General features: G+C 36.6%; 1 protein-coding gene and 1 pseudogene across 2 annotated transcripts in view; both read right to left on the bottom strand.

The window, feature by feature from the left end:
* Positions 1–16,542, bottom strand: part of Atp13a4 (ATPase 13A4) — a 151,844-nt gene that overhangs the window by 86,728 nt on the left and 48,574 nt on the right. For both annotated transcript variants that reach the window (XM_046458111.2, XM_046458110.2), the window contains exon 3: positions 854–1,000. In XM_046458111.2, coding sequence (XP_046314067.1) covers positions 854–1,000 — 147 coding nt within the window. The remainder of the gene's footprint in view (positions 1–853; positions 1,001–16,542) is intronic.
* Positions 3,190–3,283, bottom strand: LOC124101902 (U6 spliceosomal RNA; annotated as a pseudogene).

Raw genomic sequence — 16,542 nt, 5'->3', positions numbered from 1 at the left:
TTGTTTGTTTATTTGAGAATGTCTTCATTGTCTTTTTCCTTATTTATTAATACAACTAAACAGGCTAGAATTTCAGGCAACAAAGCTCTGAGGCCCAGGACTTCTCCAGGTGAATGGCCACCTGAGGTGAGGCAATCTGTCCCTGGAGGGTGCCTGACCTCTTGGTTTTGTTTATTTTGGCAGTCAACACAACTGAGTGGGAACAATTGGCAACAGAGAAACTCCTCAGTAATTGATTTTTTATTATTTAAAAAAATTACACTTGAGCTCATAAAACTAATTTAAACAGCTAAGTGTATAGAAATATAAAAGATTCTTACAAAATGCATTTTAAATATGAATGTTAGCTAGTCACAACTAAAGCAAAAAGGGAGTAACCCATGTCCATTTGAATGACACAATTAAAAATAAGGTCATTTTGCAGATATGAGCAAACTCCATGGAATACTCGTGGATGATTACCTTTACTGTAAGATTAACTCTATTATACACATTATCAAACAGGGACCAATGCTTTTCATAGCTGACATGTGTTGAGCACCCACTATGTACCCGGCATTATATTGATCTTTGTTAAATTTTATCAATTAATATTAGAGATAGGCATCATTACTCTTTTATAGTTAGGAAACCTGAGGTTCAACAGAGTTAAGAAATTTATACAAGATTGCACTGCTTAGAAGCTGAAGCTCAGATTTGAACTGAGCTCTGTGTGGTTTCAGGTGCACATCCTTTACAAGGTCCTATCCTGTTGATTGAGAATTAGTACAGTGATGGACAAGTTTAACCTTATATATGGGAAGGGGGAAGGTTAAATTTCTCTGGCATCAGCCATAGCCATAACTTTACTTACCTTTAGGTCTGGCTTTCTGATGGCTCTATTTATGATAAACTCCTCATCTGTAATGAGAGGGTGATCAGGGGTAAGACCAAATGTGCTGCTTAATGTTGACAGGTGGATCCACACTACCTTTTTCGAAGAGTAAGTTTGGAATTCATCCTGCGGAAACAGACATCAAAACCCCGGTGATGTTAAGAGAATCCCTCAGGCTAAAATTCAATCTGAAAAACATCGTTTTAATATAATTCTGTAAGTTTATGGAGTTAGTGAATATTTTTGACAAAATGATATGCCTTTGAAAGACGGCAGGCATAGAATTAGGAGGGGAGAAAGGTTTGCCATCTTTTTAAAAATATTTTTTTTTAGTTGTAGTTAGACACAATACCTTTATTTTATCTATTCATATGTGGTGCTGAGGATGGAACCTAAGACCCCGAATATGCTAGGCAGGTGCTCTACCGCTGAGTCACAACCCCAGCCCAGGGTTGCCATCTTATTAAGGGATCTGTAGTCGGGAGGCACATGCTCAGCTAAGGGCTACTTTCCTCCACTGTCTTTCTGTCCACAGGGCTTCAGCCACATGCAGAATTTCACAGGAAGAAAAACAAGTATTCCATAGGTTTCTGTGGATCTCTGAAGGTGAGCAAACCAAATCAATTAAATCATCCCCATCTTTCTAGGCTTGTCTGAAAGTCTACCTCTTTCAGGAGGGTCTCTTGATTACAATCCCACCGGGAGGAAAGAAAAAAGTCACTATGCCAACTCCAAAAGATTTTAACCATCCCTCTCTTGTGCTCCTAATTATTTTCTGCTTATATTCTCTATAGTCCTTCCAGATAACCTTGAAAGTGGAACCATGTTTTATTGTTTTTTATCTCCCCCTCAGTGTGGAGCCCAGAGACCAGCTTCATGAGAGTAAAATGAACAGATAAAAAAGACTGGCTGCCTGAATGAACGTGCCCAGAGGTAACTGTGGAGATGTTAGCACAGCCAGGATCCAAGGTCCCCCCACCTCTTTTATTTTTCAAATGTTGAACATTTATTTCAGCTAATTGGCGAGGGGATAGGACAGTGCTCGCATGGCCTGCATGTTGGTCACAATGACAACAAAGCTTAATCCAGCCCAGGATATTCAGGTGAAAGTGTAAGTCATGAAAACATGTTTATATTTGTGTAAGTTTGTATAAAAGTGATGCTGAACAATTATATAAGCTTTAAAAACAATAGAGCCACCTAATGCCATTTAACTGTGACTCTCACTGCTAAATGAAAGGTGCCTCTTTAAGATTTTTATACAACTTCTGATAACTAGGTAGTGCCCAGCAAAGAAAGGAAGCTGCTGTAAAGTTTGCAGCACTTCTAATTGGAAGGAAGCAATAGGGAAGCAAAATAAAGTCGGCTTGAACAAGCACCCCAGAAGGAACATGCATGCTTCAAACAAGGACTTTACACCACACTGTGAAGAGAGCAATGTTTCTGTAAGAAAACTGTCATGAACAACTGGTAAATTAACATTTGTGCTTCATTTGGGGGCATCAAAAACAATCCAACTGAGTAACCAAATGATTATGACCCATACATATACACACAAAATCATCTCAGAGGTCAAATGTACCTTGGCCTTAAAAATTATGTGCTATTATGAAGCAATCTCTGTTGCTTGTCCCATTCATTCCAAATGCTTCGATACTACTTTTAAATGACATCATTCCAATTTAATCATCTAAAATAACCTATATTTCCTTTATTTTAAGGTATGTAGTGTCCAATAGGGTTCTTTGGTATAAATTTGTTTCTGTGTAAATTTCAACAATTAAATTTTCATTCATTCGATATGTGACATGTCAATTCCCTTTATTTTTATCATATATACTGAAATGCTGCACTCATCTTTTGTTTCATTGAACCAGGCTTCACATTCTAATTTAATCTTCCTTTGTCAAATACAGTAATTAATATATGTATACTGCCAAATTGTTTGATAGATATTGCTTGTATACAGATGTGTCATTTTCATATATGCACCTAATCAGTTATGATAAATAGAAATAGACCTATAAATTTAAGAAATCCAAGAAAGGTACTTTATGCATATTTCTAATCCATATTTAAGTCCCTTATTATTCAATTGACCAAAGTTCCCTTTTTTAAAAAAAAATGTATGCCTGAATTAATCAGCTTAGCAAAACAGTCATACTGACAAGACATCATCTTACACTGTTAGCTAACATGGACATGAAGGCAGTGACCATCTATAGTGTGTAAAATGCCATAAGAAGTCATCAACAAAGGAGGAGAGTTATGTCGCTCCAATTTCTTCAAGAACACTGTGTGGGGTCTCAGTTTCCTAAAATACGGAACGCTTCATGAATTTGCATGTTATCCTTGCACAGGGGCCATGTTAATCTTCTCTGTATCATTCCAATTTTAGTATATATATATGCTGCTGAAGTGAGCACAAGAAGGTCCCTTCTTGTAGGACCCTAATTGAAACCATTTCCCTTTGCAGTTCACTGGTGACTTCATCACAGACTAAAGCTAGAAGGAAGAGCACCAGATTAACAAACACCACAATGGTCCCTTGGAGACTAATGTGATAATGACAGTAGTTATTATCTGAATGGGTAAAGGCTAAACATAAAACCCACTGATAAACCTTAGGAGCTCAGGGAGATAACAAAGGAAATCAAGCCCAGGAAATCAATGCCTGGGAATGTAGATCACAGTTGGGAATTATTTCGGTGACATACTCAGGTTTTCCTTGAAGACTATTTGATCTGAGTATTAAAAGTAGGGAGGAGATAGCAAAATGGTTGTCCTAAATCTCCTCGATTCATCTTCCTCAAGAGTGGTCCTCCTCTGTACCTTTGCCCCTGCTCCTTCTCAGCTTGGAATACATTCCTTCTTTCCCTTCCTGAGTGCTGACATGGCCACCTCCTGGACAGCCTTTGGGGTTCAGCCCAAAGACCTCCCTAATCTCCCTCAGCCATCCCTCCTCTACACCACTGGTGTAACTTGAGATTCTTAGCAGTCTACCTTTTGTCCACTTTGTCACTTGTCTTGGGCTGTAGGTAGGGACTGTGTCTGACACTTGTCTGTGCTCCAGCCAGGTCTAGCACAGATTCTGAGAGGCAGAGAGAAAGATGGCAATCAGGCTGGGAGGTAGAGATGGACAGAGAGATGGGTTGGCGGGAGCAAAGCAAAGGAACAGGGGAGGGAAGAGAAGAGGAGGGAAAACTAACTAGAAATTTGAAAGTTAATGTATTAATTTATGAAAAACTAATGAAATGGGTTATGACCCTGTGTGAGAGGAAAGATGACTAAATCAAACCAAATAAAATTCACATAGATTTATTTTCAGAGCCTAAGAGTGACTGCAGAGAGCTAACTTTCCAATAACTGAGCCACTAAACTGGTAGACACTTTTAGGTATGGTAGAGTAAGCAGCCAACTCTCTAGAATATGCTTTGACATAGTTTGTATTACATAGCTCTGCCTTTGACCCTATCAAAGGGGCTTTGCTATGAGAAGAACTTCAAGTTTCTAATGACAGCAGTAATAAATATATTTATCACTCACTACATTATAGGCACAGATTTCATTTAATGCCCAAAAGCCCTATGAGATAATTACCTCAATTATCCTTCCACTTTATAGGTGAGTAAATTAAGATGCTTGGCAAGTATTAGAGCAGGAATTTAACCATCCACCACACCCCTGCTGGGCTCCTCCATAGTCAACCCCCTCCTCCATTCTAAATTTTGCTAAAAAAAAAAAAAAATTGAGTTGTCACTTTATATATTCAACCTGAACTGAGACTTCCAAAGAATAAAGTCTCAACTAAAAAACTTGATAAGAAAGCACATAATTTGTTGGTAGATGAGAATACAAATTATAATAGATCCATAAAGACTAAAGACCTGTAGTTACCAAGTGAGGACAAATGAGAAGACAGCTACTCTTGATCCTCTTATGTGAATTAAAATACTATCAATGACGACATTTCATATGATTACTTAGCAGTTTCTGTGAACTTTTTGTATCTGCTATCTTATTTTAGACTCACAGTTCCCCAAAGCCCATATCTCTATTTTGCAGATGAGAAATCATGAGCAGAGCTAAGAATTATTGGATGACCATGACCAGGGATAAGAATTATTTGATCCAGTCTGATATTGGTAGTTGGGTAAAACTGGGACCTGATTCCAGGTTTTCCCACTCCAAATCTTGACTCCTTCCTCTTTATTTCAACAGGTTGTTCCATGGTGTTTGTGACTTGTGTGTGGGAAATCACCTTGAATTCTGTACTACGTAACAAAACACATTCATTTTCTCATAATTTCTGCTCCCTTGGAAGCACAGAATCTGATTCACAAAGTCAAGCTCTGCAACAACCAGCAGCCTTCCATACTGTATGCCTAAAAAGGGAAAAGCAAAGTATACAATTGAAACTCCCAAGTTCCCCAAGTCCAATGTTTATCCAATGCACCAAATGCACACCTTAGTCTTGATACTTGTAAGTATCAAACACTGAAATTCTTCTATATGTCTATATTTATCATAACTTGTGATATCATTAAACCAAATATGATCAGTTATATTTGTGTTTAAGTTCATTTCCTGTTGTTGCCTTTACCTCTTGCCCAATAACTCTGTATAACAGAAAGTAGAATTCTACAGGCAAAGTAAAAGTTACAACAGTTAAGCAATCATTTTTCTTAGAGTAGGGTAGTGACTTCTCTCTTGTTAACTATTCTTTTGAGGACTCTTGTCAAATAGCCCAGCTTTTTTTAGGAGAAAAAGAAAAGCAAAGGAATGGAAAAAAAGTGTTCCAATATGAAATGGTCAACTGGGGTCACATCTCCAACTTCTCTCAGTTTTTGGTTTGATATTATATATTATGGAAAGACCACAGGCTGGAGACCTGAGCCCAGATCTCAGCTTGTCACTGCCTTGCAGCTCTCTGAACCTAATCTCTTTTACCCAGGAGAGTAGTAATAATAATGTCACATTTCATGAATGTTTGAAGTATTAAATGAAGAAATATATAATACCTTTTTAATTAAATAATTGGCTTATAATGTAAATAATATCAATTGTTTGCCTAGCAAATCTGGACTCACTCAAGTCTCCCTGAGCAGAACGTACCTCCCCTTTATCAAAATAATTGACCAGATTAATTCTTCAACTCTAAAAGAATAGGTCTCAAAATAATTGAAGAGTGCATTTCCAAAGTTGAATGTACACAGAGGACCTATGCTTGACCTGGGAAGACAAATAGAGGAACAAACTGGGCATTGTTTATTTTCTGTGATCTTGAACTTTCTGAACCTGGAAATTCCAGACAAAATTTTACTTTTGAATGTACTGGATTATCTTGCTTATCTTATCTCAGCCTTTTTCTAAAAGCACTTCAACCTTTGGAATTTAAAAGCAGTATAATGGTCATTTTAAATTCAGGCCAGTCCTGCAACTTCTCTTGTATGTTCAGTAGCACACACTCATACAAGCAAAAGTTGTATTGAGTTTGCCATAAATAAAAGAAGTAGCCTACTGCAAAATTCCAAAAGGCACTAGAAAATGAATACTTTCTCTTAGAGATGGGCACCCTGCAAAGCTAGATTGATGAACTCTCTGGTAAGGTGAAGTACTTAGCATATTAGAGATAAAGTAATGGTAACCTAAATTTCCTCACTGCAGTACTTTAACACTGCACTACCTTAACAGACCTATAACTTTTGTGAAATATCATTCTTTCTGCGAATCAGTTTTTTCTCTTTTTCTTTCCCCTTTTTGGACAGATTCATTTGATGTTCTTTATACCCTGACCTAATCTATCCAATGTTGCTTAGCTGAAAAACATTGACATTGGCTAGAATGTGAGATTCAGCTAAAAGATATATGGAGAATTCTCTAAACATTGGAGACATTGCACACAGTGTATTACCTGAGTACTGTTAGGACATATTAACCAGAAATAAATAAATAAAATGAGTGCTGCAAATTAATGAAGTCATATGACATAAAAAGGTTGTATCTATGTTTTTTTTCCTTAAAAAAGAAAAAGACAACTCAGAACAACTCAGCATATGTATTTTGAGAGATTGTGGTTTGGTGCTTGTTTGCTTTATAGTTGTTTTCTGAATGGAGAGGGGTTAGTGGATTAGTTGGTTCGTTATCTGTAACATCTGGAGATGCAAAACATCTGGAGATGCAGGGTATAGAAAAAAGTTAATCGATGCCCATGGAGTGAATGCATGCATACCAGGCAGTTCTCATCTCAGCACTTCACACATATCACCGAATATCCTCCAAAGAGGTAGACCCTATTGACAGCCCCATTTAATGGAAGAGTAAATGGAGGCAGAGAGGGGTAGGTAACTTGCCTATTATAGTCTGGGTTGTCACCCGCAAATTCATATGTTGAAGTCTTAACCTCATATCTATTTGAATATAAGGTTTTTAATGAGGTAATTAAGGCTAAATGAGGCCATGAGGTAGTACATTAATCCAGTAAAATTGATATCCACATATAATGAAGATGAGATTCCAGGAGTGTAAGAGTTCAGAGGAAAGGCCATTTGAGGTCACAGAGAGAAGGTAGTCATCTGCAAACAAGGAAGACCATCCTCACCAGAAACTAACCCTGTTGACACCTGTATCTTGGACTTCCAGCTTCCAGAACTATGAAAACATAAAATTCAGCTATGGGAGCACTAGCAAACAAATACATTGCCCGTGGTTGGGCATGAGCAGAGCTAGGAATCATATCTAGGCACCCGGATTCCAGCCTCTATGCTGAAGGCACTTCTCAGTATTGCCTTTGTGGCATCTGGACATTACACAGAGACTCACAAGATCTTTAGTTCAACTCTCCATCAATGCTTAGCGATTTTGCTCCTGTTGCTTACAGCTCTGGCACCACGAGCATTTCATTTAACTCTTCTGTGTCTCCAGCAGTAACTCAAACTATTAAATCACAATATCAATGGCCCTGTGTTATGAAGAATAATAGCATCAGAACTACTTATCTTAACATAGAGTTATTTGTCCGTGGCCAGTTCTGAGAATCTCAGGATTTCTGGTTCCATGTTTAGTAAAAAGACAGGGAGAAGTGGGGGTAGAGGGGATGGGCTTCAGGAGAGGGAGTGTGTACCTAAAAGATACATAATACCATGTTCTCTTTCTTTCTCAATTGTGGCATTTCACTTTAGTATCTTTGAAATAAAGCAGTAATAGAAACTGTAAGACTATTACAGATTCCATTGAATTCAATTTATTTAATTGAATGAAATAAATATTGAGCACCTGCCATGGCTCTGTACTAGCTCCAAGAGAGGATAAAAAGTAAGCCACTCATCTTTCTTCAAAAAGCCTATAATCTGATATGAGTAAAACCATAAAAAGGAATGTGGTATAGTGCCAAATCAACCCTGGGACTCAGAGGGTGGGAAAACTTAGGTTCAAGTTCTTTGCCCACATGATTTCCTCTTCTGAACCACTTTTCATATGCCTTTCCCATCAGCTTTTAAATCTCATCTGTTTGGAACCCAGGAAGATTTTTCCAGATTTTATTGACTTGGTTAAATCCCTGTTACATAATCCTACCCTAACTGTGAACCTTTCCTAAGTAACACTTTGAAGAGTTGGATAATTTTTTTATGTGGTGGACTGATGAATTCCATGACCCTTTGTTTATAATAATAAACAAAGACATACCCCTGTCAGGAACCAGCACTGTGACTGGCATCAGTCTGCACTCATCAGGTTTATGAAGGAAAGAGAAACAGGGAGGGAACTCCTGGCTCTGACATTTACTAGGAAGTAAGATTACTTGTTCTCTCTGTATTCTCATCTGTAAAATGGACACAATCCTGACATTTTACAGGGTTGTTATGAAATCTAAATAAAATGATCAGTGACTGGCTATATTATAAGCTGCAAAGTGAACAGCATTTTATTACAAGGCAGACTGCCAAAAGCACAGAAATGAAAACAGAGAATTAAAAGAGAATGCAGGAGAGATGAGGAAGTACCTCCAGGACTGGGCCGGAGAATGAATCAACAAAGACATGATAGAGAAGGTCATAAAAGGTCATAAAAGTCTAAGAAATGACCTTCAAAAACTTGGAATGGAACCACCATTTGATCCAGCTATCCCACTCCTCAGTCTATACCCAAAGGATTCAAAACCACAACACTAAAGTGATACAGCCGCCTTAGTGTTTATGCTGGGAGCCATTAGCCAAGTAAGTATGACAATTTCCTTGCCAGCGTACCCCATGTTGCAGTGACATTGAATGTACTTAACCTTGCTCAAGGACCAAGGCAGATTAGGGTGTTCCCGGTTTTAAGATAATCTTGTTTAGGGCGTTCCCAGTTTAGGTTCCAGGTTTAAGGTTTAAGATTATTCCTGCTGGGAATAGGGCGTATCCTGCTGCCTGAGTTCCCCTTGAGTTCTCACGGGATTCAGACAGTATATTTTGGAGATAGAAGCCCAGTGGAGGTGAATTTGGGAGAGAAGGAGAATTTGGGCAGAGAACATGGATTTCCCCAGAACGTGATTGTAGACGGCTGGTGTGAGTTCGGGAATAAAGAGTTGCTGTTTGAATCTACAAGCTGTGTGGTGGCTCGTGATTTTGTGCCCAGCCAGACTGCGGCATTTGGTGGCCCGTACGGGGAACTTCTGAAGCTTAGAGGTAAGTGAAATTTCTCACCCTTGAGGAAGAGAGATAGAATGGGTGAACATTTCAAAAAACAATGTGTTATTGTTTTGATTTATTTTGTTTTTATTTCAAGTTGCCTGTTCCTAGAACTTTCTCAGGCAAACTGGGGAAAATGGTTGACTCAAGGTTTGAAGTTGTTCGCCTCCGAGGAAGAGAAATTGTTAGAGGAAGGAGGCACCCCAGTGAGACCAAGAACAATTAGGGCATATGTTGATACAATACAAAAATGTAGCCCATGGCTTTTTAAAGACAAGTTATTAAGTATATCAATGGGACCATCATGGTATCCTGTAGAAGAATTTTTCCTCAACAAGAAAGAGATGGCTAGTTCTGTTTACTACATTTGTCTAAGATCTTGGTTTTTACAGACATCTGATTAATTTACAAAGCTAAAGTGTTAAAATATCAACCACTAAATATGAAATCAAGTACTCTTTACTTATTAAGTTCCATAAGGTAATATATTTAAACATTATGTGTGTTTTCCTAAATTGGTAAATGGAAAAATGTTTAATATTGCTTTGGTCTGTGTCTTTGCTGAAACAAGGTTACTAAGAGTTAAGATTCTATCATGTGTAATTTATATACAAAGAGTATAAGAAGTTTCAGTTGGGTTTCAATTATAGTATTATAGTATCATAAAAAACATGAAAGTCTTTCATCTTATTAAAGTGGAGTAATTTGTCTAAATCAGAAATTTTATAAGAGTTGTTTCAGAATGTAAATTTATAAAAAGGGTTAACAGTTAAAAAAGAGATATAAAAAGATTCAAGATGTGGGAATATATTTTAATATAAAAGGTTAAAGGAAAAAGAAATGATTCTAGATGATATAATCTGTGTGGTAAAGTAAAAAGTTGTAAAATGACATTTAAAAAGAATTTGAGGAAACTAGACTTAATTTAAAAGCTTGAGAAAGGAAAAAAGAAGAAAAAGGTATTTGTACATGGCAGATTGAGACAAAGCTTCTCAATGGAGTTAAAAAAAAAAAAAAGCCTTTGGTTGAAGGGCAGCCATGTAAACTAACATTAAAGCGATTTAAACAGAATCTAAGCCTCGTTTAAAAGAGTGAAGTTGTAGGTGGTGAAAAAGTACATTTAAAAGTACAGTATAGATGATAATTAAAAGGCTTTAAAAGGTTAAATTGAAGGTGGTCGAGATACCTTCATGGCGGAAAAAAGATTGCTTTATTGCATCATTCAAAGCCTAATTAATCTTAAAGGCATTACTTAAAAAAATGGGAAGATAATAGGATAAAAGATATTTAGATAAAGAAGATTAAAAATTTGAAGTGAAAAACTTTAAAGACAGAAGTATAGAAAGTTAAAAAGAAAAAAGATAAAGAAGATGTAGAAAGATAGAAAAGATGTAGGAAGACAAGAATTTTAAACCCACAAAATAGGAAAAAAAAAAAACTAGGAGGAAAATAAGCAACTAAGGGTAAAAATACAAACCTTAGGAAAAAAAAAAACTAGAAGATAGAAATAAGATAAAAGATGGTTGAAAATGTCAAGTAAGGTATTTCAGATAGAAAATGCAAAAAGCTAAGACAACTATTAGATACAGACATTCAAGATAGAAAAAGGTACAAGAGAGAAGTTTACAGTCAAATATTGGATAAAATAGAAGAACAAGGAGATTATTAGTAATTTTTTCAAAAAGCCCATCAACTTTAATTTCTGGTGGTGCAGAAATTAGAAGTCTCAGATGAGGGTGTTAAAATTTATAGACAAGAGCCAATTTAGAAAACATTAAACTAGAAGGAAATTGGTTTAAAACCACATCAAAAAATTAAAAGGACTAAAGTAATTCTAAAAACTAAGGCAAAATGCTTTTGAAAGACTTAAATTTAAAAGGATCTTTAAGGGGGTATATATCCCCCAAAGATAAACTTAAAATAACGCTTTTTACTCTAAACTTTTTAAATTTGGATTCATCAGGACTTAGTGCTGCGGAAAGGCAGATGTATCCAAAAAATGTACATAAGCCTAAAGTACTTTGGAAAGATATTCTAACAGGACAATGGAAAGGTCCTGACCCAGTGATTGTCTGGAGTCGGGGGTCTGTTTGTGTTTTTCCACAGGGAGAACAGCAGCCCATTTGGATTCCAGAGAGATTAACTAAAACAGTTTCTACAGATCGAAAAGAAGATGATTTGACTCAAATCCATAACAGCTGATATCCAGAACTCCAGCTTGGCCATTCTTACATCTGCGACAGTGATTAACCAGGATGCTTTTTTCAATAGCTATTTTATTATTGCATTTTTCCACATCATAAGGTTCTATTTTTATTTTTTGAGCTCATACAAACCTAGGTTAATGTTTTTCTGATCAGTTTTATTTTTTGACTGTGGAGTTTTTAAACATTGCAATGGAGATTTCCCCTAGGTAAAGCTACAAGGCCTTTACTATTTTCTTATGTGTTGTACGTTTGTGTACACTCTTGTGTTTTGTGTTGTATGTCTGTATGTGCGTATGTCCATATTTCTTGTATGAGGAGCGCTCATGAAAAAATGGATCCGAATTATTATTATTTTTTTATTCACGTGATTTAAATGGTTTAATTTAAATTAGGTAAACAGCTGTTAAGGATTGTTTTTAAAGGTGGTTAACAGATCTGTTTGTTTACTAGTTTAAATTAGGTAAAAAGGCTGTTAAGCATTGTTTTTAAAGTAGGTTAACAGATCTGTTTGTTTACTTTCACCTTTCCTTTTCATTATATTTAATAATTCTTTTCAGGATAATGTCTCTTTAGCATCATTGCCAGAATTCCTATCTCCATCCCAGTGCCAGTGAAGAACTCAACAAGTAATGCTCAATCAAAGAGTCAACTTACTTTGGGAGGAAACGGATTTTGGGAGGAAATGGACATATTGATAGATTCCTCTGCTTTGAACTGCTTGCAGAACTTGCCTGGACTATGTAACTATCGTTTGGTGCAGCGAATTGTGGTAGTGCTGACATATCTTTGCTGATGGTGTCACCAGTGATGCAGTTTTTCCCAAGGAGCCATCAATTGGCTTGGTGTCGTGGCATTTCTGTATCCTCCTCCCTTCTGCTAGTGATGGTCTAAAATTTGGGGGCCAATGGCTTATGCTGGACCGGTAGTCAGTGACGGGTATGATCCAATTGCAGTGGTATCAACCTAAGACAGGAGGCTGACGCCTAAAGGTCAGTTTTCCGATGACGGGTAAGAACCATATGTTGAATTGGACAACCTACCAGGCACGGTCCTTAAGCCACATTGCTTGTTGTTTAATTAATCAGAAGGGGGGAGATGCTGGGAGCCATTAGCCAAGTAAGTATGACAATTTCCTTGCCAGCGTACCCCATGTTGCAGTGACATTGAATGTACTTAACCTTGCTCAAGGACCAAGGCAGATTAGGGTGTTCCCGGTTTTAAGATAATCTTGTTTAGGGCGTTCCCAGTTTAGGTTCCAGGTTTAAGGTTTAAGATTATTCCTGCTGGGAATAGGGCGTATCCTGCTGCCTGAGTTCCCCTTGAGTTCTCACGGGATTCAGACAGTATATTTTGGAGATAGAAGCCCAGTGGAGGTGAATTTGGGAGAGAAGGAGAATTTGGGCAGAGAACATGGATTTCCCCAGAACGTGATTGTAGACGGCTGGTGTGAGTTCGGGAATAAAGAGTTGCTGTTTGAATCTACAAGCTGTGTGGTGGCTCGTGATTTTGTGCCCAGCCAGACTGCGGCACTCATCTGTAAAATGGACACAATCCTGACATTTTACAGGGTTGTTATGAAATCTAAATAAAATGATCAGTGACTGGCTATATTATAAGCTGCAAAGTGAACAGCATTTTATTACAAGGCAGACTGCCAAAAGCACAGAAATGAAAACAGAGAATTAAAAGAGAATGCAGGAGAGATGAGGAAGTACCTCCAGGACTGGGCCGGAGAATGAATCAACAAAGACATGATAGAGAAGGTCATAAAAGGTCATAAAAGTCTAAGAAATGACCTTCAAAAACTTGGAATGGAACCACCATTTGATCCAGCTATCCCACTCCTCAGTCTATACCCAAAGGATTCAAAACCACAACACTAAAGTGATACAGCCGCCTTAGTGTTTATGCTGGGAGCCATTAGCCAAGTAAGTATGACAATTTCCTTGCCAGCGTACCCCATGTTGCAGTGACATTGAATGTACTTAACCTTGCTCAAGGACCAAGGCAGATTAGGGTGTTCCCGGTTTTAAGATAATCTTGTTTAGGGCGTTCCCAGTTTAGGTTCCAGGTTTAAGGTTTAAGATTATTCCTGCTGGGAATAGGGCGTATCCTGCTGCCTGAGTTCCCCTTGAGTTCTCACGGGATTCAGACAGTATATTTTGGAGATAGAAGCCCAGTGGAGGTGAATTTGGGAGAGAAGGAGAATTTGGGCAGAGAACATGGATTTCCCCAGAACGTGATTGTAGACGGCTGGTGTGAGTTCGGGAATAAAGAGTTGCTGTTTGAATCTACAAGCTGTGTGGTGGCTCGTGATTTTGTGCCCAGCCAGACTGCGGCATTTGGTGGCCCGTACGGGGAACTTCTGAAGCTTAGAGGTAAGTGAAATTTCTCACCCTTGAGGAAGAGAGATAGAATGGGTGAACATTTCAAAAAACAATGTGTTATTGTTTTGATTTATTTTGTTTTTATTTCAAGTTGCCTGTTCCTAGAACTTTCTCAGGCAAACTGGGGAAAATGGTTGACTCAAGGTTTGAAGTTGTTCACCTCCGAGCAAGAGAAATTGTTAGAGGAAGGAAGCACCCCAGTGAGACCAAGAACAATTAGGGCATATGTTGATACAATACAAAAATGTAGCCAATGGCTTTTTAAAGACAAGTTATTAAGTATATTAATGGGACCATCATGGTATCCTGTAGAAGAATTTTTCCTCAACAAGAAAGAGATGGCTAGTTCTGTTTACTACATTTGTCTAAGATCTTGGTTTTTACAGACATCTGATTAATTTACAAAGCTAAAGTGTTAAAATATCAACCACTAAATATGAAATCAAGTACTCTTTACTTATTAAGTTCCATAAGGTAATATATTTAAACATTATGTGTGTTTTCCTAAATTGGTAAATGGAAAAATGTTTAATATTGCTTTGGTCTGTGTCTTTGCTGAAACAAGGTTACTAAGAGTTAAGATTCTATCATGTGTAATTTATATACAAAGAGTATAAGAAGTTTCAGTTGGGTTTCAATTATAGTATTATAGTATCATAAAAAACATGAAAGTCTTTCATCTTATTAAAGTGGAGTAATTTGTCTAAATCAGAAATTTTATAAGAGTTGTTTCAGAATGTAAATTTATAAAAAGGGTTAACAGTTAAAAAAGAGATATAAAAAGATTCAAGATGTGGGAATATATTTTAATATAAAAGGTTAAAGGAAAAAGAAATGATTCTAGATGATATAATCTGTGTGGTAAAGTAAAAAGTTGTAAAATGACATTTAAAAAGAATTTGAGGAAACTAGACTTAATTTAAAAGCTTGAGAAAGGAAAAAAGAAGAAAAAGGTATTTGTACATGGCAGATTGAGACAAAGCTTCTCAATGGAGTTAAAAAAAAAAAAAAAGCCTTTGGTTGAAGGGCAGCCATGTAAACTAACATTAAAGTGATTTAAACAGAATCTAAGCCTCGTTTAAAAGAGTGAAGTTGTAGGTGGTGAAAAAGTACATTTAAAAGTACAGTATAGATGATAATTAAAAGGCTTTAAAAGGTTAAATTGAAGGTGGTCGAGATACCTTCATGGCGGAAAAAGATTGCTTTATTGCATCATTCGAAGCCTATTAATCTTAAAGGCATTACTTAAAAAAATGGGAAGATAATAGGATAAAAGATATTTAGATAAAGAAGATTAAAAATTTGAAGTGAAAAACTTTAAAGACAGAAGTATAGAAAGTTAAAAAGAAAAAAGATAAAAAAGATATAGGAAGATAGAAAAGATGTAGGAAGATAATAATAAACCCACAAAATAGGAAAAAAAAAAACTAGGAGGAAAATAAGCAACTAAGGGTAAAAATACAAACCTTAGGAAAAAAAAAAACTAGAAGATAGAAATAAGATAAAAGATGGTTGAAAATGTCAAGTAAGGTATTTCAGATAGAAAATGCAAAAAGCTAAGACAACTATTAGATACAGACATTCAAGATAGAAAAAGGTACAAGAGAGAAGTTTACAGTCAAATATTGGATAAAATAGAAGAACAAGGAGATTATTAGTAATTTTTTCAAAAAGCCCATCAACTTTAATTTCTGGTGGTGCAGAAATTAGAAGTCTCAGATGAGGGTGTTAAAATTTATAGACAAGAGCCAATTTAGAAAACATTAAACTAGAAGGAAATTGGTTTAAAACCACATCAAAAAATTAAAAGGACTAAAGTAATTCTAAAAACTAAGGCAAAATGCTTTTGAAAGACTTAAATTTAAAAGGATCTTTAAGGGGGTATATATCCCCCAAAGATAAACTTAAAATAACGCTTTTTACTCTAAACTTTTTAAATTTGGATTCATCAGGACTTAGTGCTGCGGAAAGGCATATGTATCCAAAAAATGTACATAAGCCTAAAGTACTTTGGAAAGATATTCTAACAGGACAATGGAAAGGTCCTGACCCAGTGATTGTCTGGAGTCGGGGGTCTGTTTGTGTTTTTCCACAGGGAGAACAGCAGCCCATTTGGATTCCAGAGAGATTAACTAAAACAGTTTCTACAGATCGAAAAGAAGATGATTTGACTCAAATCCATAACAGCTGATATCCAGAACTCCAGCTTGGCCATTCTTACATCTGCGACAGTGATTAACCAGGATGCTTTTTTCAATAGCTATTTTATTATTGCATTTTTCCACATCATAAGGTTCTATTTTTATTTTTTGAGCTCATACAAACCTAGGTTAATGTTTTTCTGATCAGTTTTATTTTTTGACTGTGGAGTTTTTAAACATTGCAATGGAGATTTCACCTAGGTA

The sequence above is a fragment of the Marmota monax genome, unplaced genomic scaffold (genome assembly GCF_021218885.2).
Source record: "Marmota monax isolate L192 unplaced genomic scaffold, Marmota_monax_Labrador192_F-V1.1 WCK01_AAM20220418_F8-fsc00052, whole genome shotgun sequence".
Classification (NCBI taxonomy): domain Eukaryota; kingdom Metazoa; phylum Chordata; class Mammalia; order Rodentia; family Sciuridae; genus Marmota; species Marmota monax.
Note: the sequence above shows the minus strand (reverse complement) of the source record. Positions and strands in the feature narration are given on the sequence as shown.